The 9,222-nt window shown below is 44.5% G+C and overlaps 1 protein-coding gene across 7 annotated transcripts in view; it reads right to left on the bottom strand.

Moving 5' to 3' along the window:
- Positions 1 to 725: 725 nt before the first annotated feature.
- LOC106590549 (hepatocyte nuclear factor 4-gamma) overlaps positions 726 to 9,222 on the bottom strand; it is a 36,139-nt gene continuing 27,642 nt past the window's right edge. For 5 of the 7 annotated variants that reach the window (XM_045711062.1, XM_014181660.2, XM_045711063.1 and 2 more), the window contains 7 exons: positions 6,654 to 6,760; positions 6,289 to 6,444; positions 5,866 to 5,953; positions 3,233 to 3,385; positions 2,638 to 2,880; positions 2,377 to 2,496; positions 726 to 2,016 (listed from right to left, as the gene is read on the bottom strand). In XM_045711062.1, coding sequence (XP_045567018.1) covers positions 1,973 to 2,016; positions 2,377 to 2,496; positions 2,638 to 2,880; positions 3,233 to 3,385; positions 5,866 to 5,953; positions 6,289 to 6,444; positions 6,654 to 6,760 — 911 coding nt within the window. In that variant the 3' untranslated portion in view covers positions 726 to 1,972. The remainder of the gene's footprint in view (positions 2,017 to 2,376; positions 2,497 to 2,637; positions 2,881 to 3,232; positions 3,386 to 5,865; positions 5,954 to 6,288; positions 6,445 to 6,653; positions 6,761 to 9,222) is intronic. The other 2 variants (XM_045711060.1, XM_014181659.2) reach the window with 1 other exon arrangement.

Genomic DNA, 9,222 nt, shown 5'->3' with positions numbered 1-9,222 from the left:
GCCTAATGAACACATCCTCAAACTTGCACACTTTTGATAGATTTAAACAGTTGCATATTTTCAAGATATCAAAGTGTCACCAACTAAAAGGTAAACAATAGGCCTAGAGCAAATGCAGCATATGACCTTCCTTTTTCACATGCAAATAGCACTTTTTGGTAGTGCTCAAAGCATGTCATTCCGTGACACCAGCATTTATTTTTTTACTCGAAGCAATGAGCCCAACCAGTCCTCCACTACAACAAAATGAACAACAGTGTAGGCTAATAAACCGTTTGTTTTTGGACTACGTTTAGCTAAAATAATTAGGCTAATCTATATTGCCACACTTTCCAAGTCCTATTCTTGAAAATTAAATTAATTGGAATGACTGGAAATCTGACAGATATTGTTTTTAATGTAAAGGAATAGTCTAATCGTTGTATTATCTGTATTGAAGTAGAAAGCAATGGGTAAGAAGAAGCCTACATAACCCATAAAGTAAAATGCCAGCTATGTGAACTCTAGCATTGATTTATCATGCAATCATTTTGTTTAATTGGTCACATTCATTGTGGTCTTCTTCTAATGCCTCTTAAGGGGAAAGTAATCTAAAAGTAACAGATTGTAATCAGATTACGCTACTGAGTTTGGATAATCTAGAAGTTACTTACTGAAACTGTAATGGATTACATTTGGAAAGTAAGCTACCCAAGACTGAGTGTAAACATAAACACACTAAAACATTCAGTATGGGTAGGGTTTATATGGAGGCACATTTATTCCTACACTATTTTTGTGTTTTCTTATTTTCTTTTAGATGAGGGGGCAAAATGAGCTTTCACTCAACTCACATCAACAAACAGAGCATAACCCAGATCAATCCAGCCTTAGACACACACCACATATCCCAGACCAATAGAACATTTATAGGAACAGTCGGGGGAAAGGTCATGGAAAAAAATGAAATATGGAACCTATCTATATCATTAATTAATAACAAATACCTCACATACTTTCTCATCCTCTCTGACCATATTGACACCTTGGCCATCTAGTGATTACAGAATGTATATTTCTAAACAAGCCACATGGGGGAGCCAGTACCCTTAATTTCTCTGCTGCGGGACAATGTGGTTTCTGGGTTAGTTCTATTAAGTCTGTATTTTTTCAGAACTATGTCCATGTTCATGCAAAAGCAGACTAAAGCAGAGGCTACAATTCAATGACAATACTGTTCTGTTATAATCACAATACACAGCTTACATTGTCTAACATGTATACACCATTTGAAAGTCTCTAAAGAAGTTCAATAAGATTCATTTGACAAATACAACTGAATTTAAACACCAAATTTGACAGTTTTCATATACTATCATATCATGACAGTAATCTCAAAAGACTAAAAGCCACTGCAGAGTTGATTAAGAACTAAATATATAGTTAGTTATATTATTGACATACATTATGCTCCAGTAAAGCACCACACCACAAGCAACATGGCAACACGTGAACATCATGTGTTACAGACACAGTCCTAATCGCTTTGAGAAACACATACTGTATATAATGTACACGTTGATTAGCAAATCTCTCACTCCATCTTCAATGATGAGCCTATGGAAGGCTTAAATACATACTGTCATTTACACCATGATAACACAGGCTCAGAGACTAGGAATAATCGAATGATTTATAGATGCTTCAATTTACACAGATTACTCAATTTCTAGACTACCGAACTGGAGTGAAAACCTATGGCACTAAATAGGGCAAACTCAAGTTTTGACACTACCATTGAATGCATGATTTACGAGTTACGCATAGAATGTATATCTCAAATGAGTATTTTGCCCATCGAACAGACTTTCTGTTGTTTTTTGTAGTTGTTATTCGCGGGTCGGGTGCTGTACACTCAGGGGGAGGGTTCCGGGTACGTCTTTGTGGAAGGCGGAGCCAGCAGGAAGGAGGGGCTTGAAGTTGACTTGATAATCTATGGACCCTGAGGAGGAGACGGGATAGGAGTGTCTGGAGACGCTGTGAAGAGAGAAGAGGGAGGGAAAGGGGGGAGATGGGGAGAGAGAGAGAGATGGAGGGGAGAGAGAGAGAGATGAGCCATACGAGAGAGAGAGAGAGAGAGAGAGAGAGAGAGAGAGAGAGAGAGAGAGAGAGAGAGAGAGAGAGAGAGAGAGAGAGAGAGAGAGAGAGAGAGAGAGAGAGAGAGAGAGAGAGAGAGAGAGAGAGAGAGAGAGAGAGAGAGAGAGAGAGAGAGAGAGCCACAGCAGAGGGACAGAGAGAGACAGAGAGGGTAATATGGAGCAGTCATGGTTGCTTGCCAGTGAATGCCCATGAATCTTGCCTATCTGAGGAACAACTTCGTGTGTGTGTGTGTCTTACCTATCTGAGAAGTGTGTGTAGCAGGCATGGGGCTGATGACCAGTGTGTGTCCAGTCAAAGGGTCCTGGGCTAACTGGGTGTGGCCTGGTTGGTGCAGGTGGGCGGGCTCTGATGCCAGACCTGGAGACAGGCAGACAAACCAGCCAATCAAGACGCAGGAGAATATATTTACCATTAAATGTGCACTCTACTACTCACCTCCAAGTAGCGTCATAACTATCTATATTACTTAACAATATTATTAATGTGATGTTATCATACAGCCACCTCCCAGCAGCATCTCCTGCAGTAGGTTGTCTATCTTGGCCAGGCCACAGAGTTTAACAAGCTGCAGTTGTTCTATCATCTGCCAGGTGATGGACTGTAGAGTAGGAAGCAGTAGCAGCAGCTCTCCAAACCTCCCTCTGGAGTCATACTGACGGTCGTTAATATAGTCCTCTAGACTCATCTGGACCTGCAGACGCATCGCCTTGATCTTACACGGATCCCGCAGAGACTTGGCATCTGGAGAGAAGGAGAGATGGACGGATGAAGGGATGGATGGAGAGGGAGAAAATGTATTGATGAATGATATGAAATGAATGTGTGAAGACTTTTGGTGTCCGGGTGGAACAAAAGGAACAGAGAACAGTCACATGTCAATGATTAACAAAACCACCATTCAAATTAACTTTATTCAGTTGAGTAAATAAAGCTATTGTGTAGTGTGTGTGGTGTGTGTGGTGTCAGTGATGTGTATGAGTGTGTGTGGTGTGTGTGGGTGTGTGTGGTGGGTATGTGTGTGTGTGTGGTGTGTAAAAGTGTGAAAATACAGTATGGAAGGTTGTCTGGTTCGGGAAACGTTCAAGTGCTTTACCAGGGTCAAAGAAGACGAGTGCCTTGAGAGCAGCGTACTCATGGTCATCTATCTGGATGTCCTGGAAGGGCAGGACCAGCTCACCTAGAATACGGTTAGCTACACGACCGATCTCTGGCTCTGCACTGCTGCCATGGATCACACACCCATTACCTGGAGAGGGAGAGAGGGGAGGGATCCATGTGTGTTATGGGAGGGGGGTTGAGTGTGTGTTAATGGAGGGGGGTTGAGTGTGTGTTATGGGAGGGGGTTGAGTGTGTGTTAATGGAGGTGGGTTGAGTGTGTGTTATGGGAGGTGGGTTGAGTGTGTGTTATGGGAGGGGTTGAGTGTGTGTTATGGGATGGGGGTTGAGTGTGTGTTATGGGATGGGGGTTGAGTGTGTGTTATGGGAGGGGTTGAGTGTGTGTTTTCCATGTGTTATGGGAGGGGGGTTGAGTGTGTGTTATGGGAGGGGGGGTTGAGTGTGTGTTATGGGATGGGGGTTGAGTGTGTGTTATGGGATGGGGGTTGAGTGTGTGTTATGGGTGTGGGGTTGAGTGTGTGTTATGGGAGGTGGGTTGAGTGTGTGTTTTCCATGTGTTATGGGATGGGGGTTGTGTGTGTTAATGGAGGTGGGTTGAGTGTGTGTTATGGGAGGGGGTTGAGTGTGTGTTATGTGAGGGGGGGTTGAGTGTGTGTTATGGGAGGGGTTGAGTGTGTGTTATGGGAGGGGGGTTGAGTGTGTGTTAATGGAGGTGGGTTGAGTGTGTGTTATGGGAGGTGGGTTGAGTGTGTGTTAATGGAGGGGGTTTGAGTGTGTGTTAATGGAGGGGGTTGAGTGTGTGTTAATGGAGGGGGGTTGAGTGTGTTATGGGAGGTGGGTTGAGTGTGTGTTATGGGATGGGGGTTGAGTGTGTGTTATGGGAGGGGGGTTGAGTGTGTGTTATGGGAGGGGGTTGAGTGTGTGTTAATGGAGGGGGTTGAGTGTGTGTTATGGGATGGGGGTTGAGTGTGTGTTATGGGAGAGGGGTTGAGTGTGTGTTATGGGAGGGGGGGTTGAGTGTGTGTTATGGGATGGGGGTTGAGTGTGTGTTATGGCATGGGGGTTGAGTGTGTGTTATGGGTGTGGGGTTGAGTATGTGTTATGGGAGGGGGGTTGAGTGTGTGTTTCCATGTGTTATGAGGGATGTACTATTTGTGTGTGTCTGTTAGTGATTTCATTATTTTATTTTATTTGGTTGACTGCTAGTCTTTCTAGGGTCCGACATGACGAAAAAAACATTACAGACAAAAACCTATACAATTTACATACAGTACATTTAAAAAAAAATTAAATGTAGTGTGTGTGTGTGTGCATCTATCAGTTACACATACTGTACATGTCGGTACATACACACAACAAGTAGGTCACATGGGGTAGAGGCGTTGTGCCGTGAGGTGTTGCTTTATCTGTTTTTTGAAACCAGGTTTGCTGTTCACTTGTGCTATATGAAATGGAAGGGAGTTCCATGCAATCATGGCTCTGTATAATACTATATGTTTCCTTGACCTGGGGACTGTGACAAGACCCTTGGTGGCATGTCTGTTGGGATAAGTCTGTGTGTGTCAGTGCTGTGTGTAAGTTGACTATACAAACAATTTGGAATTTCCAACACTTTAATGTATATAATTTATGTATGTTTCTTATAAAAAGTAGAAGTGACACAGTCAGTCTCTCCTCAACTCTTAGCCAAGAGAGACTGGCATGTGTAGTATTAATATTTACCCTCTAATTACAATGAAGAGCAAGATGTACCAATCTGTTCTGGGCCAGCTGCAGCCTAACTAGGTCTTTCTTTGCAGCTCTTGAGCACAAGACTGGACAATAATCAAGATAAGATAACACTAGAGCATGCAGGACTTGCTTTGTGGAGTGTGGTGTCAAAAAAAGCAGAGCATCTCTTTATTATGGACAGACCTCTCCCCATCTTTACAACCATTGAATATATGTTTTGACCAAGACAGTGTACAATCTATGGTAATAACAAGTAATTTAGTCTCCTCAACTTGTTCAACAGCCACACCATTCATTATCTGATTCAGCTGAGGTCTAGAACTTAGGGAATGATTAGTACCAAATACAATGCTCTTAGTTTTAGAGATGTTCAGGACCAGTTATGGTCAATAATATCAGACTGCACTGAAATCTAACAGTACAGCTCCCACAATCTCCTTATTATCAATTTCTTTCAACCAATCATCGGTCATTTGTGTCATTAAAGTACATTTTGGTGCCCTTCTCTATAAGCATGCTGAAACATTTGTGTCAGTGCAGTACATTTAATCTGTTATTAATGTGTACAATGTGTGTCTGTTAGTACCTGCGTTGTGTGTATGTACCACTACTTACTAACTCATTATTTGGATAGTTTTACCATCTACAAATCATCTGTAGGGTCAATCCAAGTAAAGTGTCGTCCATGTATTTATCTCTGATAAGAAGTGCTTAAGTCAGAGGCCTCCATAGATAAGCCTTGGTCAATGATTATCAGGGTATATAACAGTCTTGCAGGGCAACGACCTGTTAGACTTAAAACAAGCTTGGCAAAGGAGTATGGCAGGTTTGACTGGGTGTAACTGAGGCATGAAGGAGAGGTGATTGGTCAGTTCTTACCAAGGAGCAGGAAGTCCTTATAAGGCATTGACCTCTTGGCGACCCCAAGTAGAAGGTGTTCCCCTGCATGAGCTCTGAGCAGACTCACCTGGACAAACACACACACACGCACAAAACAAAACACACACACACGAAACAAAACACACACACACACACACGAAACAAAACACACACACAGCATGAGAAACAATGACATGAGTGACCAAACACCGGCTACAAACATCTCAGCATCATTTGACTCTAAATCATTAGCTACGGACTGAAGCCAGAAACATTACTTTGTGTTTGTGGAAGGTCACAGGCACATTCAAAAGGCTTTAGTTGAGTTGTGGCAAAACTTTGACAACCACTGTTTTGTTTCAGTCCAGTTCCAGTCACTACTTGGTAGTCGTGTAGTTGGCCTAGCCTGGTCAGGTTGTGTACCTGGTCATCCAGGGGCAGCTCTCCGAAGGCAGGAATGTACTTGGCCCATTCCACCAACACAAGCAGCTGTTGTCTCATGGAGTCACAGACATCCCCCACACCGGCTGACTTCTGTTCTGACACATCTACTGCACCCCTGGGACTGGACACAGTGATCTAGAGAGAGAAGGAAGTGAGCTGTCATACAGATGAATGGAGACTCTCATGATGATATTAACCACCTTCTACATGATTACTTAGAGCAATTGTATTTGTCCTGTATTTGTGTGTGTGTGTGTGTGTGTGTGTGTGTGTGTGTGTGTGTGTGTGTGTGTGTGTGTGTGTGTGTGTGTGTGTGTGTGTGTGTGTGTGTGTGTGTGTGTTACATGTTGAGACAGGGACTCCGCCTGGGCAAGAACAGTGATAGGTAGGATATCCTGATTGTCCTGAATGCTTCTTCTGGAGCTGATTCGATCTCTTTCATTCTGAACCGCTGAAATACACACACACATACATCAGATGAGATATATCACTATGACATTTCTGTGTTAACATTTCCCACAGCTAGTGTGGAAGACTAACAACCGCATGGATCTGGATAGATTCAAGTCCCCCTGAATTTGCTGATACCATCCTAGCAAAAGAGCTGTGTAGAGAGGTGAAGTCAAACGTTAACCAATAGCAGCCTTGAACAACATGTTTGAAAGGCACATGATTTGGATGTCATTAAACTCTATGCCAAGGTTATTGGGCCCATAAACACACACACACACACACACACACACACACACACACACACACACACACACACACACACACACACACACACACACACACACACACACACACACACACACACACACACACACACACACATACAATCCAACTCTGATACACCTCATAAACACAACGTTCTCTGAATAATTACTTCTGGTTTATAGAAGAGTTCGTTTCAGACTCCCAGACTCCCAGGGGTAGCTTCAGCCTCCCAGCCACCCAGCATCCATAGTTTCAGCCTCTTAGCCTCCCAGAGCTAGTTTCAGCCTCACAGATTCAAATACTTAGTTTCAATCTCCCAGCATCTATAGTTTCAGCCACTGAGCCTCCAAGACTTAGTTTAACACTCCCAACCAAGCAGCATCCATAGTTTCAATCTCCCAGCCACCCAGCATCCATAGTTTCAGCCTCTTAGCCTCCCAGAGCTAGTTTCAGCCTCACAGATTCAAATACTTAGTTTCAATCTCCCAGCATCTATAGTTTCAGCCACTGAGCCTCCAAGACTTAGTTTAAGACTCCCAACCAAGCAGCATCCATAGTTTCAATCTCCCAGCCACCCAGCATCCATAGTTTCAGCCTCTTAGCCTCCCAGAGCTAGTTTCAGCCTCACAGATTCAAATACTTAGTTTCAATCTCCCAGCATCTATAGTTTCAGCCACTGAGCCTCCAAGACTTAGTTTAAGACTCCCAACCAAGCAGTATCCATAGTTTCAGCCTCCCAGCCACCCAGTATCCATAGTTTCAACCTCCCAACCACCAAGTATCCATAGTGTCAGCCTCTCATTCACCCAGCATTCATAGTTTCAGCCTCCCATCCACCCAGTATCCAGTGTCAGCCTCTCATTCACCCAGCATTCAGTTTCAGCCTCCCACCCACCCAGTATCCATAGTTTCAGCCTCCCAGTCACCAAGCATCCACAGTTTCAACCACCCAACAACCCAGCATTCATAGTTTCAGCTCCCAGCCACCCAGAATCCATACTTTCAGCTACCCAGTATCCATAGTTTAAGCCTCCCAGTATTGATCGTTTTAGCCTCCCAGCCACCCAGCATCCATATTTTATACCTCCAAGCCACCCAGTATACATATTTTCAGCATACCAGTATCCCAGCAACACAGTATCCATAGTGTCAGCCTCCCAGCCACCCCTTATCCATAGTTTCAGCCTCCCAACCACCCCTTATCCATCATTTCAGCCTCCCAACCACCCCTTATCCATCATTCCAGCCTCCCATTCACCAATCATCCCAAATTTCAGCCTCCCAGCCACCAATCATCCCAAATTTCTACCTCCCAGCCACCCAGCATCCATACTTTCAGCCTCCCAGCCACCCAGCATCCATACTTTCAGCCTCCTAGCCACCCAGTATCCATCGTTTCAGCCTCTCAGCCACCCAGCATCCACAGTTAATACCTCCCAGTATCCATCGTTTTAGCCACCCACCATCCATAGTGTCAACATCCCAGCCACCCAGTATACATAGGTCCAGCCTCTCAGCAACCCAGCATCCAAAGGTTCAGCCCCCCAGTATCCATCGTTTTAGCCACCCAGCATCCATAGTGTCAACATACCAGCCACCCAGTATACCAAGTTTCAGCCTCCCAGCTACAAAGCATCCATAGTTTCAGCCTCCCAGCCACCCATCATCCATAGTTTGTAACTCCCAGCCACCCTGCATATGTAGTTTCAACATCCCAGCCACCCAGCATACATAGTTTCAGCCTATCAGCATCCCAGTATACCAAGTTTCAGCCTCCCAGCCACCCATCATCCATAGTTTCAGTCTCCCAGCCACCCAGCATACATAGTTTCAACATCCCAGCCACCCAGCATACATAGTTTCAGCCTCTCAGCAACCCAGTATACCAAGTATCAGCCTCCCAGCCACCCATCATCCATATTTTCAGCCTCCCAGCCACCCGGTATACATAGTTTCAGCCTCACAGTACCCAACATTTTAGCCTCCCAGCCACCCAGCATCCATATGTTATACCTCCCAGCCACCCGGTATACATAGTTTCAGCCTCCCAGCCACACAGCATCCATAGTTTCAACCTCTCAGCAACCCAGTATCCATAGTTCAGCCTCTCAGCCAACCAGAATCATAGTTTCAGCCTCCCAGCCACCTTGTATCCAAAGTTTCAGCTCCCAGCCACCCATAATCCATAGTTTCAGC

The sequence above is a fragment of the Salmo salar genome, chromosome ssa29 (assembly GCF_905237065.1).
Source record: "Salmo salar chromosome ssa29, Ssal_v3.1, whole genome shotgun sequence".
Taxonomy (NCBI): Eukaryota; Metazoa; Chordata; class Actinopteri; order Salmoniformes; family Salmonidae; genus Salmo; species Salmo salar.
This window is presented reverse-complemented; position numbering and strand designations above follow the sequence as displayed.